The sequence below is a fragment of the Gopherus flavomarginatus genome, chromosome 9 (assembly GCF_025201925.1).
Source record: "Gopherus flavomarginatus isolate rGopFla2 chromosome 9, rGopFla2.mat.asm, whole genome shotgun sequence".
Lineage (NCBI taxonomy): Eukaryota > Metazoa > Chordata > Testudines > Testudinidae > Gopherus > Gopherus flavomarginatus.
Window position 1 is genome coordinate 8,264,129 of NC_066625.1, and position 26,916 is coordinate 8,291,044.

General features: G+C 40.9%; 1 protein-coding gene across 2 annotated transcripts in view; it reads right to left on the reverse strand.

Moving 5' to 3' along the window:
• The window catches only part of USP22 (ubiquitin specific peptidase 22), a 175,948-nt gene that overhangs the window by 13,374 nt on the left and 135,658 nt on the right, over positions 1-26,916 (reverse strand). For both annotated transcript variants that reach the window (XM_050966576.1, XM_050966575.1), the window contains 3 exons: positions 19,398-19,567; positions 10,224-10,371; positions 1,039-1,144 (listed from right to left, as the gene is read on the reverse strand). In XM_050966576.1, coding sequence (XP_050822533.1) covers positions 1,039-1,144; positions 10,224-10,371; positions 19,398-19,567 — 424 coding nt within the window. The remainder of the gene's footprint in view (positions 1-1,038; positions 1,145-10,223; positions 10,372-19,397; positions 19,568-26,916) is intronic.

Consider the following 26,916-nt stretch of genomic DNA (forward strand, 5'->3'; position numbering starts at 1 on the left):
AGACAAAGACTAGCATTTCACGCTTTTTCCCCCATGATGCTCAACCATTCCTACAGTGAAATGTCTGTAGGTCAGTCCAGGAGCGGCACCAGGGTTTTTGGTGCCCTAGGCGGGGGTCCTTCCGCGCTCCCGGTCGGTGGCAATTCTGTGGCGGGGGGGGGGGTTGGGAGGAGGTCCTTCTGCGCTCCCGGTCTTAGGGGCACTTCAGCAGCGGGTCCTAGAGCGAGTGAAGGACCCGCCGCAGAATTGCCACCGAAGACCTGGAGCGCGGAAGGACCCCCTACCGCCGAATTGCCGCCAAGGGCGGCAAAATGCCACCCCCCAAATCCTGGTGCCCTAGGCGACCGCCTAGATTGCCTAAATGGAAGCGTTGGCCCTGGGTCAGTCCTGAAAACTGAGTACAACAACTGATTAAAATGAGCTGCGTACAACAGTCCATCTGCAAGATAGTGTAGACAGTCTGGGGAATGCAAGATAAGACCAAAAAATATGTAGTGGAGCTCCAACTCCCAGAGTGATGTCAAATGACTTAAAGTAAGCCACCTTGTCCCATAACATACAACAGAAAGAATTCTTCCTCTGACTCTAGTAAACTTTTATTTTCCTCTTATTTAAGTTTACCTAAAGCCAGACCTCTAGAAATCTTTGCCTCCAAAACCTAAGGCTCAGAATTGAAGAAAAATGATAAATGTGGCTGCATGTAAGAGTTCTCTTACGTCAAGTCTGGTACACCTGCATATTCCCTATCAAAAGAAAATTTGCCTTGGAAGTCTTCTGATAATGAATTTTGAAATTAACCAAATTTTGGTAGGCTAATGGAACTCTAACCTAAAAAAGCAAAATTCCATAAACGTGTGGTATTTTTTCCAGGCAGATTTTTCACTACATCTTGATCTATGACCCTTGCCTTCTATTTGCTTGTGTTTAGGTGATGCTGTAATTAAACAATACGGTGCAAGAAAAAAGACCCAGTATGACACTGCACTGTTGGACCAGCCCCATCCTGTCTGAGTGCAGAATTAACCAAATGACACTTACTGGCAGACTTGACAAGTGACATCAGACTGCAGTCCGCCTGTGAAGATTTGGTCTATGATGCAGTTACAGTGGTTGGGGTTGTTGGCCTTCTTCCCATTATCGTCACCTGCAGGAAAGCAAATGAAATCTTTGTAATACATTCTCACATGTGCCCCACCAGTTCCTATGGGCAGTTTGGAATCTCATATTCACTATATATTTAAGAAAACAAGGGTTCAAGAACATGCCTCTGGTGGAGTATAAAATACTGTGGAAAAAAGTTTAAATGCAATTTTGTGTTTCAGCAGAGATGAGGCTTTAAGGTAATGTGGACAGCCAGCCAATCTCAGTTCTACTCTGAGATAGCCCACTCTTGCTTTGTAGAGAGATCTGCTTCGCTCTGTCAGGTATGAGGGTTGGTTCCAAAGCTAAAAGGTGCTGCCAAGGCAGCTAATGAAAATGACCATTTAAAAACCACTAACAGGGCCACTGAGTGGCATTCACAGTTGAATAAATGGACAGCCTTTGCTGTAGCAGCAGTGATTTCCACACAAGTACAGCACACAAGTGTGTGCTATTTTCTTACATTAATTCAGAGGATAGGTTATGCAGAGATGAAGATAATGGCTATTTTTAACTGTCCTTCCTTAATCAGCTTGCCAGAGCAAAAGACTAAGGTTGTGTTAAGGCTCCATTAACTTTCAGTCTGGTGCCTATATCCTATCCTTTCATCATAAACACTGTCCTTGTATTCTGAAGTTTTCATCAGTAAGAAAATGAAAGACAGTCTAGCCTCCCAGAGAGCATTTACTATAAGGTAAAGTCATGTCTACTTCAAGCTTATTCATGGAGAGACTGAAGCTTCTCTGCTTTATGACTGGGATCCTAATGGCATTAACTGAATGCATCATTCATAAAGGTTTGGTCTAGCAATCACAATGCAGGTCTGATTATCAAGAACTCTAAAATACAAATCTCTGCTCTGATACACATTCTTTATCCAGCTTTGGGCAATTCTTAGCCTCTGTGCCTCAGTTTCCTCATTACTAAAATGAGGATAATACATTTACTTTTCTACCTTACAGTTTGTTGTGAGGATGAATCAAAGTCTGCGAAGAGCTTACTCCTATATCTACAGTAGGGCGGCTGTTGTTGAAACAACACATACTCATGAGTGGAACCAGTTCACAACAGCTGGTAACTATTTCGTAAAGTAAGTTTTGAAATTTTTTCCAAAAATCTATTATAACAGAGGCTGCTAGCAAAGCTAGAATTAGGTTAAGAAGTGCAAAACACTAAAAATTGCTTTAGACTATATTTTAGTTTCGGAAATGAAATGCTAAGGAGGCTTAGCACTCAATCAACAGAGCTCCTAAAAAAGATTTTCAATCACTAGGACAAAAGAGCAAACTAAAAGCACACAAAAGCAGAAAAAATTAGAGTTACATTTCAAGTACTTTAATTTGGCTCTGACTGTTTACAATAATCTAATAGCAACAGATTTTTAAAACTGAAATTATGGAAAATTGTTGAAAATATAAATTGACGGACTGACAAAAATTCCAACCTGTGCCTAATGTGGAATAAATGAGATAAGATCATAAGAATGGCCATACTGGGGTCAGATCAAAGGTCCATCTAGCCCAGTATCCTGTTTTCTGACAGCGGCCAATGCCAGATGCCCAAGAGGAAATGAACAGAACAGGTAATCATCAAGTGATCCATCCCTGCCCATCCTGGTTAATAGGTGAGAATTACTTAGTCACACTGGGTTTTTTAGGTTAATCATATCCTAAAAGGCTCAGAGAAGATCTCAGAGATTAAGGCAAGAAGCTGCAGACAGGTACTTCTGGTCACTAAAATATACTCAGGAATCGTTTGCAAGAAAGAGAAACAAACGGCTTAAGTAAATAACATTTTAAAAAAAGTTAGACTATATACATTGCAAGTAGATTTACAGTCCAGTTTTAGAACAAAGTGCTCTTGCCTGAAAGTTGCTACAGCCCCTATACCTTGGGAATTTTATGATTAGAGTTTCAACATGTGGATTTCCAAAATACAGGTTTCAGTTACCGTATTCCTGAACCTGGAACCTTCAAGATTTTTAAAACATTTAAGTTATGCTCAAAGTTCAAATCAACCTAATGAATTTTTAAAGAATATAAAACCTTGCTGTTCACCTTTATAAAACACCATTTATAATTCGTAACACATGGATTTTAATAATGATTTAAGATATTTTATCTTCGTTTTTAAATGTGCATTTCAGTTCCCCTTTAAAGATACTGTAGAGATAGTTACGTCACTATAATCCCATCATCTGAAATTGATTCCTCCCCCCCAGCCCGCCCTTTCTTGTTTTGGAGTGGGCAGAAGCAGAGAAACAGGCTCCACAGATTTTCATTGGCCCTCAGGTAATGTCCCCGCTGCATACTTTAATAGACAGCCATTTCTGCCCACAGGAGACTAAGAATACTCCCTTTTCAATTACACAAGTCAATTAGGCTCAGTGATGAGAGGGTCTCAAAAGAATATCTTGCAAGCTTGTTCACAGTTAAACAGAAGGGCATTACTACTCACATCATCTCCCATGACATCTGGTTAGAAAGACGGAAAAAAATAATACTGCCACCTCCTTGCACTTGTCAATCTATATCTATATCTATCTCTCTCTATATAAAAAAAAAGGAACTGAAAAGAGGCAGGGAGAGGAAACATTATGCACCTGAATACTAGCAGCTGCAAATGACTGTGCTGTTGTAGTTAAGGTTGTATTCAGCATATTTACCATATCATGTGGTAAATTCTACTTTCACAGGCTCATATAATAGCCATAAGAAATCACACCATGTACAACAGTAATTTCTTATAAAAGAAATCAACCAAAGTTTCTTTTTTTATTTAAAAAAAAAACAACACACCACACCTCACAATTGCTTGAATATATGCATATACAAATTGCTCTGATTAAATATAAATAAAATAAAAAATATAAATATATGGAGATATACCTATCTCATAGAACTGCAAGGGATCCCATAAGGTCATCAAGTCCAGCCCCCTGCCTTCACTAGCAGGACCAAGTACTGATTTTTGCCCCAGATCCCTAAGTGGCCCCCTCAAGGATTGAACTCACAACCCTGGGTTTAGCAGGCCAGTGCTCAAACCACTAAGCTATCCCTCCCCATTGTGCATTTCTTCCAATTCCCCCTCTCTGCCTCCACTACACTCCCCAACCCCCTTCTCCACAATTCACACTCCCCACATACACCCATCCCCTGGCTGGCCTCCACTGTTAACCCTCCCCACATACATACACCCTATCCCCCTTGCTCACCCACTACACCCAAACTCCCTCACTAGTCCCACTCTTCACCCTTCCTACATCACACTCCAATCCCCCACACTACACTCTCCAACCTCCCCTTCTGGCCCCTACTATTCATCCTCCCCACATACACCCCCAACCTCACTCGCTGGCCCCCATTATTTACCTTCCCCACATACACCCCATGCCCCTTGCTGGCCCACACTACACCCCCCAACCTCACTCACTAGCCCCCATTTATCCACCCTCCCCACATACACCCAGCCCTGCCCGCCCCAGCAGCACTCCTGGCAGCCCCGGGGAGAAGGAGGCTGGGGGCTCCAGGCCCCACCACGACCGAGGCGAAGCAAGATGCGGACCCATCCGCCGCCTGGGCTCGTGCAGCTGCAAACAAAAGGCCAAGGCGCAGAAGGTGTTTCCCCCCTCCAATGTTAAACAGCTTGGATTTAGATTAAATGTAAACATTCTACAATCAGCCTAGTAGTGTAATCATTTCCTTAATTTGGAAAACTGAAAGAGTGGCTACAGTTCACAAGTAGTAGTTCCTTTAAGTATATGAGATGTTCCTTCATATGCATACTAGTTATGTTTATAGAAAGGCCATAAAATAATCATCCGCAAACATTATAGTAGCATTTGCACGTTCGTTTCTCCAGAGTCTGGTACTTCTTTAAAGGTATCACAATGCTTTGTTTTACAACCATAGTTTATTTTTAACTAAAAAAGGGACACATCAGAAATTAATTCCACCAGCTTAACTTTGGGGACATGTGCTATGAATATATACTTGTTCCATACCTCTGTTGAAAAGTTCCATTCTCACAAGCAGGCAGTACTTACTGAAATTTATAAGAAACTCAGAAGACTAGAAGTTTTGCAGATTTCTCTCCCTTACCTGCTCACAAGAACTGGGCAGTCAGGCAGAATGTGTGACAGCATAGTGCAACGTGCATACCCCTGATTCCCAAACCCAGAATTCTGGGCTTGCTGTATGTCACTTAGAATCCAAACTTCTCAGCTACGTGGCAAACCTTGTCAGGGGTAGGTGCTGACAGGTTCTTCAGAATCAGGAGAAAATATATATAACGTCACGCTCAACATCAGAACTGTCAATTTTGACAATGACCCTTTAAAATTATTGAGCTGTAAAAGCTAGAGTCTAAACAGTAATGTTATTTGAATTTAATTTTTGTATGCAGTATTCTACCGTATTTTGAAAATGCGGCTACTGTAATGGATCAGCTTTTGTTCATAGTTCAATCTGCTCAAGACTGTTATATGCCATACTACAGCTCAATATCTCCTCCATTGTAGTGACTCAGGCATGCATCTGCTGCTACCCATTAGTGCCTGTGCTACTCTTTGCTGCTTGGTTGGGGGTGTCCTCACAACAAGAATAGTCAGCCAGTGGGGGCTTTCATCTTTAACAGGGACCTCCATAGGCCTGAATTTCAACCTTTAACTGTGGTCTTGCACATAAAGGTTGGCCTACATATGGAGCTATTCCATACAACTCCACTTGTGCACTCTTATCCTGGGATTAGCAAATCCACACATGGAGTTATTCCAGACTAACTACTGTGCTTTAAATTCACACCCTACCTTAATCTGAATGAAATTTCAAGTGCAGCCAAGACCTAAAGAAGAAAGAGAAACTAACTAGGTACAAATTATCCTATGTTCTGGGATACATACTAGGTAGAAACAAAAAATGTTCAGATGTCATCAGCTCTATTTTTTAGGGGCGCTTGTAAGATAGGAGCTCTTAGGTGCATTTCTTTCAAAGAAGGGATCATTAAGCTTAGACTGATGTCACCTTAAAGCTAATTTTCCAATTTTCAGGCAGGGTAGCATTATACATTTTTACTTTTCTTTAATACAAGTTTAGAGATTTGCAAATCCCAGAGAATCCCACATCAAATACTGGGATGGCAAGTTGCGAACAATGCCTTTACATCTGGATTACTGTATAAAAACGTAAGCAACAGAGGTCAGGTAACTGTTCTACACATTTTCTGTACCTTCTTCAGTTCAGGTCAAGACTTCAAAGTCTGCATATTAATTTGTCATACATGGTTATTTAGAGGTCCAAGTCTCAAAATTATGGTTTTACGATACATGCCAATGGACTGTCTGATGTGCAGTTTACTCCTCAGGCAAATAAAGTGCAAGATGGGAAAACAGAGCAAGATCTCACTGCTTGCCCAAGGCAGTCTGAACTTTAAACACACTTTGTCTTGTTGAGATAAAATCTAATAAAGATCAAAGCCTGAATCTCAACGGTGAGCAAGGTGGTGAAAGTGGCCCTCAGCTACAGAATCTGCAAGTGCCCAGATACGATGCTGCCATAACAACATAACCATTAAAATTACCCTGGCCAGTGAGGCAGATACAAAGCACATTGCCATTTATTAACCTGCATAGTCTGGCTGAAAATGCTTAAGAGCCCAAATAAGGGTTTTTTAAAGCTAGAGGCAGAAGACAGCAATGCACCATTCAGACTTCAGAGAAGGATCAGGTGCCACCATGAAGCTACTGGATTACCTGTTTTCAAGGACAGAGCAGTTTGCATTTTGGAAAAGAGGCAGGGAAGAGTAGTAAATCAACAATTCACCAGTTTTGTCTTCCCAGAGGCTCCCTCCCTTTTGCTAATCCATCATTTTGGCTGGAAAGAGCTCAATCTAGCTCCCTTTCCAACACGTCAACACTGCTTTTTCGATTGGCCCATTGGAAAGGAATGGGGTTCAAGGCACGGGTGCTACACAAGCAGGCCTGATTCTCAGTTATTCTAAGATACTTTTATGCTACCCCTGCAGCAGAAAGGGGCTTTAAAGTGGGGAAAAAACAGATCCCTGAAAATACCCATGCTTAGAGGCCCTTCCTGGCCAATGCAGAGCTGGCATAAAGGGTCTCTTCCAGCCCTGCTCCCTGGCACGGAGGGTGAATCAGGAGCATGGCTGGAGTGCACTGATGTATGATTATTCCATGTTTCCCAGGCCATTAAATTAAACCAGCTTCAGAGTTTCTCTGACTTACGTCAGGGGTCAGGCAGGCTCCTGCATGACCTGAGAATACACAGCTTTTAGCCACCTTAATTATACACTTCCATGATCCCCCTTTCCACTTAAAGTGAAGAAAAGGAGTAACTCAAAATCAGTGCCCCTCTCTCCAGCTTGGGGCCCAAACAAATCCACACCACTCAACACACTCTTTTCCTGAAGACCATCAGCCTGTCCTAGATATGGACCTTTAGCTGCTTAAGTGTATAGTGGGTCTGAAACAGTGCTGCAAAGTTTAATTTTTACTACCACTAAATCTTGGTGGCCTATGTTTTACTATTCAAGCTCAAAATGGAGTGTGCACATAAGATACTCCAAACCTTCCTCTGTTCCCAGGGTGGAGAGGACAGTGTTCTAAGAAGCTGGGGAGAGAGTATGGAGAAGAGACAAAAGATTAATCTACAGCAAATAGCTCCACTACCCCTCATTCTACTAGTTGAGCAATTATGCAGTTTACAGCATAAAGGCACCCTGAAATTTGGGGGATTCCAAACCGATAGTCAGTAGTGATAGAGCGATGCCCAGCAGCAAGGGCTCCTGAACAAAGAAGTAGTGTTTGTGACTCTACACTCAAAATATTTTGATGGTAACGTTTGAGGTAGATTGCTACAGAACTGCAAGCCTCAAAAGCTCTGTCTAGCCAATCTGAATTTACACTACTGGCACAGGAGGAATATCTGATCAGTGCAGTATTAGTATGCATAACCTCACTAGCAGCAGTATCTAATGAGTACATAAATATATGTAACCAGGACAGTTTTCACAATATATAGCTAAACAACCAATTTCCTCCTGAAACAGTTTAAAGTGTGTCCATACTAGCCTCCTGGTTTGTGCAGGAATCAAACAGTTCAATAACTATCTGACTGTACCATTTACCTTGCAATGACGCAGTCTGCAAACCTACATCATCCCCTAAGGATGCCTCCGTTTCTTCAGAAACTGAGCTTTAAAAACCTTCTGAATGCATAGATGTCACGGTTCTGGCATCCACACTTCAAACTATTACAACACTGTAAATGGTGAGCTACCTGCATGGATGTAACCAACCCTTGGATTAACTGTTGCACAGCACTGACCTAAAGCTAGCATTGGACAACATGGTAAACTATATCGTATGGTTGGAAACTTACTGACAGCTTGAAAAAACTCAAGAGATGTGAAATGCTCCCACATTTATCTGAATGAAATATTAGCTCTGAAGCCTAATGACTGAGTATTTTAACAGAGCTGTGCAGCCACTGTACTTCCCTGCTTGGTTGGAAGGGAAAACTTTCTCCTAGGCCTGTGGTGTAAAACACCCTTGGCTTGAATAAATTTCTGGCAGAGTGGGTGGGTGGAGAAGAGTAGAAAGCTTCTGTGATGCACTGAATTGATCCAGAGGTTTTAGCAGTGGTGGGGGAATCTTGGGGAAGGCTCATTCTAGAGTTAGTTCTGTAAGATTTATCACATAGGTACATTACCTAAAGCTACTACTTGACTCTCAGTTGACAAAATATTTTCAGATACTTTAATATTAAACTTCAAAAGAGTATAGGGACCTTTGCTGGCAGCTGTAAGCTTTCTCATTACAGTTTCAGGGAGAAAGTTACCATTCTCTCTTAGACTTGTCAATAAAAGCCCAAGAAACAAAGTGGCTCGTAGCTAACAGATGAAGAAGCATCAAGATTTGTAATATCAATGATTCCGAGACTTTAAAAAGTCTAAAGGAAAAAAGTGTTCAAGTGTACAGACTGCTTCTTCAGGATCAGCAGAAAATGAGGGCAAAGTCCAGATAGAATCTGTTATTTACATACACAGACACCCACTCCCCCTCTTTGGGAAGATACCTTGTCTATTATTAATCTGAACAAATACATTCACTGTAATTACCCAGTATATTCAAACTTGCATTCCATAACGTACAAGGGTATTTCAAAGAAAAGCCAGACTCAAGACATTTCAGTGAAGCAGTGGTATTCTTCCCTCTGACAGTCCTCTTGTAAACCTCCAAACTCATTTGTTTGTCAAAGTACTGTGTACGCCTACAGTGCTCTACAACTTCAAAAACAACAGCGTCTAACATTTATAGCAGCAGATTGTTTTAAGTGCAACAACACCTCAGGTATCTAAATAAAACGAGTGACAAGACAATAAATTTAGACTTATGGAGTACCAATTCCCTTTATGCACATCAAATAACTAGTTTAGCTAACTGTGGGTCTGACAAACAAGGTTACATATACAGTATATTCTCTTCAGTTTACAGATTTTGTGTGTCTTAAACCTTTCTTAAAATCTTGTTAGTTCATCTTTTAAAATGCGCTAATGAACACTTCAAGACTGAATGGATTTTGAGGTAAGGGTTCCATTCGGGGTTCCATTCAGAGTGCTGTTAAAATGCTGTGTATCACGAATACAGTACTATAATATTTAAGCAAAACAGTCTTGGACACTTACTTTGCCTCCTTTTGTGTGTTTAGTCAGTACCTTATTGATGCATTGAATAAAAGTTTAAAATACCTCAAGTATAAATAAAATTTGGATGGCAATTTAAATTACAAGATACTGACTCACATAACCAATAAGGGCAAGCTCGTGACTCAAACCAATATGTGCTCTCTCTCTCTCTCTCTCTCTCTCTCTCTCTCTCTAAATGTGGGTATTTTGGCAGGAGGACAAGTCTGTTTGATAGATGTATGAGAGAAACACAAAAACATATTTAAAAAAGAATTTGCTAAATAGGGAGAATACTGCGCTGGAAGACCCAACTTGAGAAGAGATCTAACTTTTTTTGATTCACTATTCCTTGTTCATTGACATGCCAGTACAAGCCTTACCTTTGCAGTGTCTGTGAAGCACATCTAATGCAGCAATGAGGAACTCGTGTGCATCCTGTTGCTCGTACCCTGCTAAATGCCGTGCATGCGTCCATACCAGGTGCAATAACCTATATGGAATGTGAGGAGATCGGTGCCCAGAGTAAAACTGCTCAAAGCAAAGAAAAGGACATGATTGTTAACATGATACACAGTCGCTGTGCATTTAGCCATAAAAGAAGTTAGTGACTGGAATTAGGCAACTGAAGTTGAACGAAACTTTAGCTGAGACAACCTTAGACTGAAATGTCAGTTTATTTTATTTTTTTTTAAAAACAGATCCTTCAAGTAAATGGTTTGAGAACAGAATACACTGGACACATTATTTAAATTACAGGCACCTTTTATAGTTTTCATTCTTGCAAGTTCCTGGCTTTGTGATGATTAGCCTGCATTATGAATAATGTCATACTGAGGACAGAAATGAGCAGTACTCAAATCTGCTCACTCTGGATAGCACGCCGGAATCTCTAAAAACGTATTTGGTCTAGATAGAAGACATACCCACGCATGTAAGGAGTTAACAAGCATATTTGTACATTCTACTCTTATGTAGAATTAAGGAAAACAACAAACAGTATTGGCCATTGGAAAAAATAAATCAACGTCTACTATTAACTACCCCTAGATACCAATGTATGGTAATTGCTGGTGAGTAGTGGCCACTACACACTAAAGCTTTGTCTATATGGGGAAATTTACGGGTATATACATACCAGTATGTCATGTACTGCTGTCAAAGCAACATAAGCTAAATCAGAAAAGGGCATTTTTATTCCTGAGTAAGTGAGTCCACATGGGAAGTTACACTAGTATAACTATACTGTTATGGTTATAGCAGCATTGTCTATGTGGGCAAATTTACCAGGAAAACTCTCTCTGCGTCAAGAGTTCCTCCTGCAAATATAAAAGTTCAATTCCAAATTTACTAACTGAAGTGACATTTCATTTCAAACAAGTGAAATATGTATCATTTGACCTTCCCTGCCCTTTGAAGAAACATTCTCCAGCAAGGGTGCCCTGCAAGACCATGCTAACTGTTGACAAGACCTCAATAAGTGACACTAATGTTTATGTTTGAGGTATATTTTCCAACAAAACTCTTCCATCACATAAAAACGAATATGCAGAGGATTTAAAAAAAAAGAAAAAAGCAGTGTGTGTTATTTCACTACCGTGTGGAGAAAAGTTTTTTGTTTTTAAATTATTTCCAGGTTTCTCTTTGCTCTTTTCCTGTGAGCTTTTTCACACCAGTAAAATTGCAAAAACTGTGCGACAAGGTGGCTAGAGGAATTGTACTGTCTCTTTTGGGGTTAGCTGTAGGTGAAATTTGGTCTAAAATTATTTTTTCACTAGTCCTCATTTGTGTATAAAGCTTTGCAGTCTTTTGCCAAATTTCTCTGCAAATAAAGTTCTCTTCTTCTATAAGCCCCTATATTCTCAACAAGAAACTATACCAATGCAGCACAACAATGCAAAAAAGCCTTCTATAAATAAGAGGATCAATAGGTAACTCTGATGCCAACAAGAATGACACCAGGAGACTGGAGCGGTAATTGAAATCTGCTGATGCAGCTACTGTTCAACATTATTCAGGAAACTGCAGCAATAAAACTTCTCTGTTCTGTCACTCCTTACAATTAGTCTCAGAGCTCTCTGGTCATTTTAACCAAGAGCACTCTCTATAATTACTCCACTGCAGACACTAGACCTGCCAGCAGATTTTAAATTCTTTAGTGCTTCATTAGGATGAAAGGAATCTAAAAGAAACTATCAAATTATTGGCTATTACCATATGGAAACTGGAAACACACCCAATCATAGTACTGTTAAATATATAGTACAAAAGCTTCACTCAGACTATATTTAGTAATAGTCCCTATGCCTTTTACTTAGCAAATTTTTATTATTTACAGACAAGGATGCTGGAACAATTTGTATACTGGGGGAGCTGAAAGTTATTGAATCAAAACTGTAAATCCTATATATAATGGAAACCACTTCAAGCCAGGGTGATCAGATGCTCCGTTTTTAAAGGGACAGTCCTGTATTTAAGACCTCCTGCAGGTGCCCTGACTTTTCTTAAAAATGGGCAAATTGTCTCATTTTCTGTCCTCCTCCCGCCACCAGTATAGGCAGGTCCCGCTGCCGGCCAGATCCCTGCCAGTGAGTGGGCGGGCTCCAGTGGCTGAGAATGGGGGTGGGTGTGCAAGGCTGGTGGCAGAGCTAAGATGCAGCGCGTGGGGCTGGCCACTCCCCCTGCTGGTCTGCTGCGTGCTGGCTCCTGGCCAGCAAGGCCCTGCCCCACATCCCACTTCTGGCTGGCACTGGCTGCGTGCTGCAGTGGCTGGTGAATGCAGGCAGGCACCAAATGGTGGTCAGTTATGTGTTGCCTCTGCTGCCCATCCGTCGACCCTTTATGTGCTCTCCCTATTGCTTTCCTCTCCTTGCTTTGCCCCTTCACTCCCTTAGTCCCGCTGCTCCTCCATATCCCACCCGGCGGGGCATGTCCTGCCCCAGCACTGTGCAGCAAACCAGCCTCTGGTTGGAGCACTCAGTTCATCAACAACCTGGTGGGCAGGCGCCTTCCTTCCCCTATGGCTGGGCTGGCACCCCAGGAAAGCCCCAAACCCTCCAGCCCAGGCACATGTGCCAAAGCCCCGCACTGCGCTGGCATGGGGAAGCCTCTCCATCCCTCAGCTAAGCTCTGGAGTGGTGGTCGGTGAGTGATTTCCAGACTGTTCCTGCCCCGAACCTGCAGGCTCCACAGCAGCCCCTGGGGAAGGGGCTTAGCACCCACTTCACCTCCCCCCCCCCACGGGGTCCTGCCTCGAAGAAGCACAGTGCTGTTCTATCCCCTAGACACCCCACCCTCCACTAAGCCACCTCTTTGGCGGAGTTCGCCGAAGCCCCTGCAGTCAGGTTCCCTGGGCCCTGGTGCGCAACGCAACCTTAGAGCTTAACCCCTTCCTGCCTGCACTATAGCCGGAGGCAGCTGGGTTACATAAGTGGCCAACAGCAGCCTGGAGGTGTTAGCTGTGTGTTAAGGTAAAGATAAGGTGGTAAATAAAAAGAACCCATCTATGCGATATTTCTTTTTAACAGAGACTCAGTCAACTTGATACTAATTTGAATGTTTGTACTGCATAGTTCTGATTAACTGCCGTTGAACTCGCTTGAATATGAGTAATTTTCACCAAGTGTCCATATTTCCCTGTGCTGAATACCTATTTCAAGCCAGGGAGTGCGGCAGCACCCCTCACACACCTAGTTCCAGCACCTATGCTTACAGAGTACCAACGTAAGTGCAATTCTACAGGCACATTACCTTTGTGAAACAGAAACAAATCAACCAACACCAATATAGACCCTAGAAGGACCTGACTAACTGCATCTTCTACTGCGGTAAATATATATTTTTCTAATTTCAGAGTGCGCTTACCAAAAAAAATGTAGATGCATGTGACAATATGTTGTCCTCATCGTTCTCCAACCTACAAAGATCAGTGTGTCCCGCTGTATGTTGAAAAATGGAAACATAGTTGTGCTTCTAAACCTTGAGCTCATTGGAATATAATTTGTGTGCTTATATCTAAGGACTAAAAGAATCTCACTACGGAAAAACTACTGAAAAATCTTTCATCAATAAATATTTAAGTGTTACCATTATTGTATATTTAATACTTGATATTTTAAAGCTTCGTCATCACTGATTTTTAATTATAACTGCTGTAAGGTTCTCTAGAACTTTAAGTATTTCAGGAGACAGAACATGGAAAAAAGTGACTTTGCTGCATACAAACATATGCAGCCATTTAGTTCTAGAGCTCAGACATTACAAAGAGTTAACAGAGCTAACCAGGTACAAGGCATGCTTATAAAGCACACACTGATCTCTTCTGCGCTTTTGAAGGTGGCTAACAAAAATGCCAGGTTATGCCTTTTTTGCCTCTTTGTGATGTATAAAATGGTCTAAAACACTGAACGTTTTTTCAAAAAACCTTCAAAAATCTGCTCATTTATTCTCTTTGAAATATCAAGAATGTCAAATTTGGTCTTCCCTAGTTTTATTGGCAAACTCTTTGGGGCTCTCAGAGATGTGTACTGTGGGCTTTCCACAGACCTCAACTCAAGGGGCAGTAGTGCAAACTCCTTAACAGACATCTATTTCTTCCAACTGTTTGCAGGCTGAGGTCTCCGTTTTTAGATATGCCCTGCCCTAGTATTTTTACACTGGCTCATGGCTACCTCTAGCAGTAATGTATATAGGATTTCTAGATTTCATCAGACATTTTACACAATTAGCACTCAGCAGCAATATACAGCAACCTCGACTCATTGGACAGAGCTAGAATAGGTAGACCACACAGACTATATCACTGCAGGGATGCTCTTTTCCCACCAAAAATGGATGTGTGGAGGTGTTCCAGCTATGGGAATAAACAAAAGTACTTGGGCAATCTTGCATACATACCAATTTAACATTTTCTCTGCAAGTAAGAGTTCTTATACGTCTAACTCCTGTTTTGGACTCCATTCCAAGTGGAAAAATTAAAAAAGCTTCATTTATGAATTATTTTTCAACTTAACCCTAAATAGACAGGAAGTCTACAGTGGAGGATGGGGGAAGAATATGTTTTGGTTTTTAATACCAATATCTATCCTAGGTCCCTCAACACTCAGTAATGTTTCATGCAACTTGGAAGATCTCAATTTCACAAGCATGGATATAAATTTGATATCTGTTTTAGAAGCAATAATTTATTATGGTTTATGGCATGGGCACAATTTCCACGAAACTTTACTGTGTATGGAACTTTAAGGATACCATAGGCTTGTAAGGCGTTTCTACTGTATAAATCTACACAGATGCTTTACTGAGCATATGGTATTAATTCCCAAAATTTCTTCTACTTTTCTTTAACTCTTGACTTTATAAAAACATTGCCTAGACTCTCAAATAGAGAACAATACTGTACGTGCCCAGTAAAGCCCCAGTCTGTGATGTTTGGTATGAAGGCCTTAAGATACTTTTTCTTCCCTTTTTGGAGGTTTCAGCCAGAATTTATTTACTTTTATTTTCTACACAAACCATTTCAACACAGCCTAACATCTTAGACATTAAAGTAATAAATCTTCTCATTCTCCTCTTTTTCCTGTTTCTATTTCTAAATTCTCTCTACCTAGTTGTACTGTATTCTTTTGCAGACTCACAGGGGTGGGTAATGAAAGGAAAAGAAAAGGCTTTGTTCTTTACATTGTGTGAGTGCATGCACCACAACCTGCAATATCCCCAGGTGTTCCCGCTATTCCACTCACAAGTAGATGGAGACAGACACTCTGCTAATCATGCCATATTGCAAGGTCATTCTGAAAAGTGAATAAATATTGCCTAGGGACTAGACCATCACTGAACTCATTTTCATTGGTAAACCAAAAGGAAACACAAGTGAAAAGCTAGTACATGAATCCATTAAGCCAACTAGCTCAATGAACAGATTCTATATATTTTTATTTTTGATTTTTTTTAAATCCAGTTTCAACTACATTGGCCATTCCCAAATCCTTCTTATTCTTCCTGCTATGCAGTACAACTGGTTTCATTATATTATTATTTCTCTGAGAGGCAAACTGCATGAGTTAAAATGTTAATAGATGTAATTATACATTTTAAAAACAAAACACCAGGAATTTGATGCTGAAATATTTGCAAAGCTGCGCCTAGTGAATTTACAGGGAAAGAACTAGTCCCTTGATGTAAGCAGTGACAAACAGCTGACACCTTCATTGCTCACCATCAATCTATTTCAACCAGAAGGAACTTGTCACTTCCAAACATGCAAATGCAATGGACATTTATCATGGAGAAACAACTTGTACAACATACACAACTGATCCTAAACTCAAAAGCAGGACAACATTATTTCTTTAGGGATCACAATGGGCAAAATTCACCCTGATTTTCAGATTGCAGATCTCACTTTTTTTAGTTTTCTAAGCTGAACTTATTTGCATGCTCTCACTAGAGTCCCTGGCATTCCATTTGGATAAGATCACGCCTTCAGGAAAGGGGGGGGGTGGAGGAGCGATAAAATTAACCCTTGCCCTGATTGTCTGACATTTAATAAGATGGCTTGAGACAACTACATCAATTAACACCCGAGAGAAAGCCAGGTAAAAACCAGATCACACTGAAAACCAGAGACAGAATTTGAACTGCAGTTGCCCTGGTAATTAAATTACAAAAGATTCCTTCACACTGCTGAATCTCTATTGGTTAGCCCTCCCTGATCACTGGAAATGCAACATTCTGTATAAATGCATGTGTGTTTTTAGTGAGGAGACTGGAGATAAGCAGTTCAGTGATTAATTATAAGACATTAGATGGAAATGTGTGTGTGCAGAAATTCAAAATGCTCCCACAGGGAAAAAGGGGCTTCTAATAAAAATGCTGAGAGATTTAACCAATGTAGCCAATAATATAATATTTACTATTCACAGATAGGAGAAAATATTCTGGAGTTGGGTAATCAACAGCACAGTTTTGCTTCTGAGGGACTAGGTGTTAAAATTTTTACTTCTAGGTGCTTGTGTGGTAATTCTCTCTCCCATATTACTTACAGTATCCCTCCCCAACATTAGACTCTTACAATAACCTAAATACCTCAATATGAGGTACAAAGATGGACACAGATCACTGCAGTCCTGTCTCTACAATCTGGTATTTTAAACAGCTGCAATTCAATACTCTTTCATGGTATCATAAACCTCACAATATGAATTACACAAGATTTGGTGAAAACACAGGTATGGATTTTGATTTGAGGAATTTTCAAAACTGCCTGTGGAATAGGGTGACCAGACAGCAAATGTGAAAAAAATCAGGATGGGAGTTGAGGGGTATTAGGCTTCTATATAAGAAAAAGCCTCAAATATTGGGATTGTCCCTGTAAAATCAGGACACCTGGTCACCCTCCTGTGGAATTTAGAAGCATAAGCCACACTGAAATTGATGCAAGTTGTGCACTTAAATCCTCTCCAGGACTGGGACAGTTTTTTTTGTTCCAGGTTTGTACGATGTCTAGCACAATGGGGTCCAGACTCCTATATATTACACTCGTAGAAATAATAAATCCCCAGGCAGCTTTTCCAATCTCACCCCCAATTCATGACATGGTAGTTATGTCCCCCTCTCCCATCCACCTTTTTCAAAGGGACGATAGTGCTAACAGACCACCAAAATTATTACAAACCAATGGGATGAAGTAATGTTTATATCAATCTGATGAAGGCACATCAAGCTGACTGTAGATGATATTACTACCTATATACTTGGCTTTTTACAAATCAAATCAGATTTGCAAATGGATAGCCTACAGAAATTGGTATTTCCACTCAGTGCCTGGAATACTTTCCTATGCAGAGTGGTATCCCCTGCCTGTGATATTCTGATTGACCACATCTAGTGTGAATTATCCTCTAGCTGCTACCTACAATAGCACATTTTCCTTCTCTCCCACCTCTAGTCCAACATCCTCAGTAGTAAATAGGAAATGAGCCCACATACAGGATGTTTAATATGTAATTAGTTAATGTTTGTAAAGCACTTTGAAAGCGCAAATTGCTATATGAAGTGTTAAGCACTATCTCAGAAACCAACAACTCCCTAGTAGAACATTTAAAAAAGGACTTCACTTCCCCACACAAGATTGACTGATCCACAATAAACAAGAGAGTTATCTTTGGCAAAGTGAAACCTACTGAATAGCAGTAAGTAGATTTTAGGTGTGCCTGGATTTCTATGCCATGAAATATAAACATATACTAAAACACACTCTGAATACAGACATTATTTCGAAGCAACATGCACCTACCTTCTAGTAGCATAAACTACAGTTTTAACCAAGGAAAAAAAAGTTCTGAGCATTTAATTTGCTTACCATGAAAGCAGGTCTCTCACGAAGGGGGAAAAAGACACAGGGCAGATGAAGAAAGTTCATCTTAAAACCTAAAATCAAAGTCGCCTACAATCCTATCATGTGGTCTTATATTTCTGAGTCAGAAATAAGACTGCAAAAGTACCTTCAACACACTGACTCACAAAGTAAACATCTTTCAATGCCTATCATGGAGCAAAAGCCTACTGAGAGGAGGTGGAAACTTCAGAAAGGTGTACTGCAAAGCCAGGCATCTTGTTGAACAAAGGGAAAGAGTATATGTACAAACAGGCACTGACCTTTGTTTTTACCGGTGGGTGCTCCTCTTCCCCTTTGCCCTCGCCCACGTGCAAGCGGTGGGAGGGGTCTCAGAGGGAAGAGGCTGGACAGGGGCATGGCCTCTGGAGGAGGCGGCTGAGCAGGGGTGGGGCCCACAACAGATTAATCCAGCCCTGTGCGTGCTGAGCACTCCCTATTTTTTCTTCCAGTCTGTGCTTGAACCCTGGAGCACCCATGCAGTTGGTGCCTATGCATGTACACACTGTACATACTGTACCAACATGGTTGCTTCCGATTATCCTCCTGCAATTAATGTGTTTTGGTATAGGAGAGGCTAGCAAATGTTTTTAAAGGAAGGAATACACAGAATTAAGATCCTTATAGTATTTACACTAACAAATGTAACCCAGTGCCTTAAGGTACAATGGTACATACTGTAGTTTCGCTCACTCTCCTCTCCACCACTAGAGCCTGTTACAGATTCCTACAGTTAGACCTTGGACCTTATACATAAGATGCACTTGCTTAGCTTTAATAGTGTCCTTACAAGGTTTCTTACTCGGTCCTTACTCAGACAACTTCTGATGACTTCAGTGGCTGCTTTGCCTGAATATCATGCATCTGAGGAAGTGGGTATTCACCCACGAAAGCTCATGCTCCAAAACGTCTGTTAGTCTATAAGGTGCCACAGGATCCTTTGCTGCTTTTACAGATCCAGACTAACACGGCTACCCCTCTGATATTTGCCTGAATAAGGACCACAGGACTGGATTCAACTATTCTTGGACAACAAATTCACATTCCCTTTTTATCACTGTATTTTGTCATCTGATAAATGTAAACAAAATTTATGATGCCTCTGCATAAGAAAAATTGTGGAAAGTTACAGGGTGCTGCTGTAGTGGTGAATGGCACTCACCTCCTGAAAAAGTGTAGACATTTCACAGACCAGACATGAGCTGGGGCTTTGCATTTCACATTTGTGCCTGTCGGAGAGGAAGAAATCTCGCAGTAGTGGAGTGTGGGTAAGTGCCTGGACAATACAGTTCATAAAACATGTGTTCCCAAGATTGATGAGCCCTCGTAGACCTGAAAGAGAGAAAGGGAAGGGGAAGTATAACTACTGCTGAGTTAAAAACAAAAACAGAACTGAGCATTTCAGTCATTTGCATCTTTTGATATATTCAAAATGCTGCCCTCCAACGTCTTAGAAGATTTTATATCCTGTAAGGATTTATGACCAGTTCAGCCACTAGTAAACCAGAAAATGCTTCAAGTTTACAATTTTATTATTATTATTTTTTTTTTTTTGCAACTGTGGGTTTTGTGGGGCTAGGGAGGAACCCAAAAAACAAAACCCCACAAACAAAAAAATGAATTGCCGCTTGTGTTACTGATCAAAGAAGCTAATGGTTAAAGAGTATGGTAACAGGCATGCTCCAGACACCTAGAATGACATTTTGTCAACATGCCATAATGTTGATCAACTGAAGCAAACAAAAATATTCACAGCTCAACACAAAAAAGATTTTCTTTATGTAGGGCACTAGGCCAAAAGATGCTTCTGTAATTTTATTATGTGCCATTTTATCTTGCAGTAACAATTTTCTTGTCTGAAACACATCGTAGATAACAAGGGGATTGTTTTTCCTACCCAGCTATGCAGATGAGGAGATGGTGCTGACGGTGGCAGACCGTACCCAGGCCATTAGGCCCAGTTTATAACAGTGCTGATTTTACAGAGGTTGGGAGTCTGAAAACAGCAGTTTTAAAATAAGTAAAAGTCTAAGGATGTTGCTACCCAGCTCAGCTCAAATAAAAGACAAGTGAACATTAACTAACAGCACAGGGGTCTCGGTTCAAACCCACAGAAGCCAAATGCAGGTATGCCCTATAATGCCCATAGATAATATCTTCTGCATGAAAGCCAAGATGCTTAAAGAAAACACCCTTTGTTGCACACCATGAAGAGGCCACAAATAGGGAATGCTTTTCAGTTGCTTGCAAAGCTCATTTGAGAAGAAAACCATGCTCAGCTTCTTGTGTTTGTCCCCAAGACACTGACACAACCACCTCTATGAAGTAGTTGTGAGCCAGAAAGAAAAGCATCATGAGGACGAACATGATTATTTTAAATATACAACGATCCTTAAAGACACAATCACAAAACAAGAGAAAATGCTCTGATATTAGTGACAGGTAAAACAAACGCATTTCCTCTTGTGCAATACAAATGGAGCCGTTGGAGGCACTGCAAACCTGAAAAGAAATGATCTGCCAGAACTGGAGAATTTTCCTGCCATTCCATGAAAAGACACCAGATGGCAATGCGGAGGTGATTAAAAATGCTGCAGTTCTCTTGCAATACACCAGATAGTGCTCAAAAAGCCTTTTAGCTTCCTTCACCAGGAGGGGCGTGTGGTCCCGTTGCTAGGTTACTGTAGACATTATTGTGTTGAACTGCATATTGAATTTAGGTGATGGATACACAGCTGTCCTAAATCATCCCTCCAGCATGCAATATGACACTGCCCTGCCCCTCCAGCATCCTGTTGCTCTTGTTTATTCTGTAGTGCAGCGCATAAAGTTTTCCATTTACATTACAGTAATTTCTGTCGGGCAGGAAGCACACTGTAATCATTTGTTTTATTATCATGCTGGGAGGCAGAGCAGCTGAATGAGCCACATTAGCAACTTGTTAAATAGTTAATTTGTCGTAGCACACTTAAGCATAGTAGGATGCTACAGATAGCAGAATAATCTTCCGACTAGCTCACGCATCTCTGTGCATCATGTCGAGATACAGAGATATTCATGCTGGGGTAAAAGTCATTGTCTTTGATCAACAGTGCTTTCTTAGCCCCCCCGTTATCACTAGATTAGAACTAACTGTATTTGCTGTGCAATGACTGAGGCCTTGGGAAACCCCTGGCAGGGGATATTTAGCACTTGTCTGTCTGAACAGGAGTGCTTGTCTAAGCATGAGAAAGTCTCTTTCCATTGTCCCTTGCAAACATTAGCCCCTATAATTAGTGACAGAATTCAAACCAAGTCTGTGCTGTACAGAAGCCTGTGACGGGATCCCCGGAGGCTCTATTTAGTTGAAAAAATGGTATTGCACATAGGTATTTATATCCTATTACTTTTGTTTTTGGTGTCTGATTTAGTGCTCCCAAATAAAGGTAAACAGTATAGACAGCTTTTTTGAATTCATTTATTGAGCACTGTATATTACATGCCTCTGGCTGAACCTTGCTTTGCTATGATCACAGGCAGCATCTTCTTCAAGATGGTCACCAGAAGACAAGCTGCAGATTTCCCTATTCGGAAGGCTGGCTTGGTTACTCTCTACATGGTTGCACAAATTGTTTTGATGTCAGTTTTGCATGTGTCCAAATGTGGTGCTTCATATGGAGCCATAATAGCTTGACTGAGTTGAGATTTGGCGACCTGTAACACACACAAATAGTGCTGAAATTTAGATACCCCTGACCCTAATGACCACTCTGCAAATGGAGCTTTGTAGAAAAAGATGTGGACTTACTTGGCTGGGGTGACACTCAGTGTAGCCCTCAGGCAGCAATGAATGCAGCAGCCACAATACGATTTGAGTTGTTTTCTGAAAAGAAACAGTACAGTACATTGAATGAGAGGTAAGATACTGCACCACAGACCAATGTTCTCCTGTAACGATTACAGCATCCTTACCTTGGAAAAATACAGTTAAATTTTATGTACATAGGGTCAACTGTGGCTGGGACTTGGTTCAAAATACTCCTGTTTGTAATTCCTGAAAAAGAAAAAAATGATGTTTTAGACATAACAGGTAGCGTAAAATGAAAGACTGTCTTAGTACAGAGACGCCTTATGCTGTACCTGGGCCATTAAAGAAAAAAAAAAATAGAAGGGCCTCTGCTTCTCCTTATAATCTGTCCCAAGAATTTTACTGACTTGTTTTGTGACGTCTAAGCTGCCTAAAATACATGGCAATATGTTTAGCATGCTTCATATCATTAGAAGAATAATAAATCCAGAAACCTCTACTGCATCGTCCCTTCTTGCCTGGGGTAACCATTCTTCTTCATCAGTATCTGACCATAGGACAGTGCCTGTAGGGAGGAGTGGATACATTTGTTAAGACTGCCCACAGCATTCAACTTTGAGCTAACAGAACTGGTTGCTGTATTGTGCAGACTCTTTGCTGTATTTTACAGTACCTTAGCTTTCTATGTTTCCATTCATGCTTGTGGTGCACTGTCTCTGGAGTGGACTTGAGAAATGCAGACACTGAAGATGTACAATACATATTATAGGCACAGACCCGTGTGTTCTGGGTTGTGAGCTCGTTCTGTATGTTATTGATTTCCTTTTTAATCTTACTGTTGGAGAAAGGAAGAATTGGAAATAAATGAATAATACCACTATGAAACAGGCATACCGTAATGCAGGGTACAAATGCAAAACACAGGAAAAAAATTGTGTGGCCACTCTTCAGCACCCTACATCATGTGTCTCTTTTTAGTGGTCCATTATATAATGGACAGGCAGGGTATGAATGAAGCTAGATCTTCAACACCTTGAGCATGGACTGTGCATCTGAGAAATGTATAAATCCCTTTTTCCTTTGTTCTCAAAATTGGGTGCTAACCAGTAGCTTTACCTTAGTAATCTGTAGTTCTTCACTCTTCTTCCATCAACATATTTTTAAAAAATTGCTTGTTGTAGAGAGACCTACAATATTGTGTTACTGTATACTTCGCAAGAATGCGTGGAGAATCAGAATACTGGCTGTTCATACCCACACATACAGGTAACATAAAACAGCAAGAGTTTCACTACTGGGAAATCAGTAACTGTACAGACGAGCATTGGATTAATAGCATTTGAAAGGAGAACCACTGCCAAAGGAATGCTATGAATTCACAAGCACTGCGTGCATCCAATCAAGTCTTTAACATGCTTTCTGGTTAAGGTATAAATTGTGACCATCATTGTTGATACCAGTTTCTGGGCAGATATGTCAAGGCCAGAAGATAGGCCATCCTGACAAAGAGGTACCATGCTGAAACCTATAAGCAGCTGAAATTGGAGAGTCTGAAAGCATGAAGTTTAAGTACAGGTCCCTGTGTGGTCACAATTGGAATGAATAACTTAGTTCTGTGCCTGGCAGCAGTGGCTTCTCTAAGCTCTTTCAAACAACTCTGGAAGCCAACACAAGTAGAGAAAGTACCTGGAGAAATGCTTGAGAAAGTGATCCAAAGGTCATCCCTGAAAATAAACAGGAGGACTTGGCAATGAAGGTTTCCAGAAAACACAACTGGTCATCCAAGATGGGCCTTCCAGACTACATCCATGCAATGACAAGTGCAAAATCATTAATGCACATCTTCCTGAAACTCCATTTCACGAGACACCAACCTACTACTTAGTAGCAAAGAACTCACAGGCTTTCCTCTGCCACTCCTACATCTTCCCCGCACTGTTTCAGGTGCAGACGATACATTACCAGACCAGATAATCGATCATGGACCTCGACCAGGCTTGAACAGAAGTGCAGGCTGACACACCTGTTACTATGTCCCACCATGTCAGCAGACATGTTATCTGTGCTAATGGTGGTCGATATGATTAATGAGATAAAATCATTTTCATAGATTCTGAAGAGGCAGTCGGTACACCAGTGCTCTCTGTTGGGGCATGCTACAGACACTAGAAATTCACAGAGAAGACACTGAGTGACTGGCATGTAAGCCTACACAGGCAACAGCATGACCTTTTGTGAAATTAGTGCACTTTGGCTGTCAAAACCTAACAACATGCATTTTGATTAATTCTGATGCTTCCAAAATGTTGTCTGGATGCTTCCATTTCTTCATTGTTTAGGCTGGTGTGTTTCTTTTGAAATGGCCGACTGTGGTTGTAGGTACTTACAATGCCCCAATCACAACAGTAGTACCTGAACAACTCAAGTTTTGTTGTTGTTGTTTTTTTTAATTTACTGTACCCTCGCAAGACCCCTGTGAGGTAGGGAGTGTTGTTATCCCCTTGCGCAAAATGGCATACAGGTCCAAATCGCACAAGAAGTCTGTGGCAAAGCTGGAAATTGAACACACACTTCTGATCTCCAGTTCAGTGTCTTAACCATAAGAGAAGTCATGTCTCCCTCTTTGTGTTTAATGGTCACTTAACAAGGTTGCTGTGGGCAGAAGGAATTTTGTGGCTAGGAAAAGAGATGCTTAGTAAAAGCGGTTGAGAATCAAGTTAGAGTAGATTTGTATCTAAGATTTCTTGTAGCATGGTTCATGTGCAAACTAGAAGATGACAGCTGTAAATTCATTTAGTCTGTCAACAGTTTAACACAGAGCTACAGTAAAAATTTCATCGCAGCCAAGTTTAAAAAAAATTCAACCACAAGCCTCTAGACTAAATCAGCAACTCATCTTCTCCTTCTAATTACTTTAAGAGAACAAACAACTTAACAGTCTGCTGTAAGGAAAAGGGGTTTCTGCAGATGCTTGGTGTCTGGAAAGGTGTACTAGTTACCTTCTTTAAACACAAATACAAATCTCTCTTATGCACGTAGCGTTAGGATTTGTTTACCACTACTGAATTTGTTTACCACTACTATTTATATTACTCAGTTTATATTTCTAACAGGAGGCTTCTGCAGACCGTAGCCCATATTTTGATATGGAAATTCCTCACAATTAATTCTGAGATTCTACTGACTACTGTCAACATCGTAAGTCACCTGCTTTTGGAGAGATGAGGGAGGAAGAGTAATTTACTGTTTCAGGGAAACAACAACCAGCAGGAATTATTATTAGATTTCATGCCCTCTTTACATTTCAAAATGTATTATCACCAAGATGGATGTTGTATTTTTTTACATCACAGAAATCAGCAGTGCCAGTAAAACTGCAAATTGACATACAATATATATTTCAAATCTTAAAAACGTTCTGACTGCTTTGAGAAACCAATTCTCTCCTTCCCCTATGTATGAAGGTAGGCAGTTAGAGTGCAATATATTGGACCTGTGCTTGTTGCAAGTTAACAGTAAGTTTAACTTCTTCATGCTTGCCCAGATGGTAGGACTAATTGTCATTGCTCCTGGTCAGGTCAGGAATTGCATAGTTAAATGAGGGCACTCTTCGTAGAACCAGGTAAGAGCTGAGCTTCATTAATAAAAAAAATCCACAAAGCTTTGATGGGGGAGACAGAAGGATAGAAGACGTTTGTGTGACCTGGTACGCTGCTGAACTGAAATACCCGCCAAAGGACTGTACTGTGGTGCTTTACTAGGAGGAACCCTGCAGCAACCAGTAGGAGGTTTCGGTCCCAGGATGCCCATAAGAGGAACAGAGGTGGAATGGAACCCTGGGCGAATGTTCTTCCTTTTACACACACTTAAGAAATTCAGGGGAAACCCACCTCCCACACAAAATATAGTCTTGTTCTGTAGCCTGCCAGAGCTGGGGGGGGAGAAACACCACCACCTCAAACAAGTGCCACCTTAACAGGCAAAATTGACCTGTTGGACATGCAAGTTATGTAAACTGTATTTAACATCTGGATAACTGAACTTTTAGATTTTGTAGTTGTAAGGATTAAAATACAAGACAAATGATGCCTGTATAATACAGGAGTAGGTAATTTCCTCTTACTGGCAAATGTGCAAAAGAATTAAGTTTCAAATTGCGAGTCCATAAAGATCTACAAACAAAACCTGGAACATCTGTAAATATCAGGCTGTTATTAACTGTAAGCCAATTTATTTGTACAGTGACCTGCAACCGCGCAAAAATGCCCTGCAGATAGAAGGTAAGCCATTGCAGGAAGGCAGTTATATCCTATTCAGAGTAAGGTTAAAGATGTCTAAAAATAACTCAAAGTGAATCTGCTGTGGCCCAGACGCAGCTTAAAGCCAGATCCATTCTTCTGCAAACCTGGGCCCCTGGGGGACACAGACCACATTTGTCAGTCGAAGGGGTGTACCCATCACCTAGTCTGCAGAACAGGTAGCCAGGAGCAGCAGCATGGTTGTTGCCTGACCCCTGCTATCTTTCTGGGCCAGTCATCTATCAGCTGATCTCTCCTGCACCCACAGGTTACGTGTTGAGCTAGCTAGTGGTGGTGGTGTCACGGAGAAGACAGAGAAAGGGCCAAATGATTGCTCATAAAAGGTAAGTAAAGAAATTAATATATTCTGTCAGATTAGAAACTGGTTACAACATAGAAAACGAAGTTCAGGTATAAATGGTCAGTTTTCAACATGAAAGAAAGTTAACGGGATTGCCCCAAACATTTATACTATGACCGGTGTTAGTTAGCATATTAGTGAACTTGAAGAAGAGTGGCAATGAACAATAAGATGGAAAAGTTTACAGATGTCCGAACTCTTTAGACTAGTCAGGCCTAAACATGTCTCTAGGGAA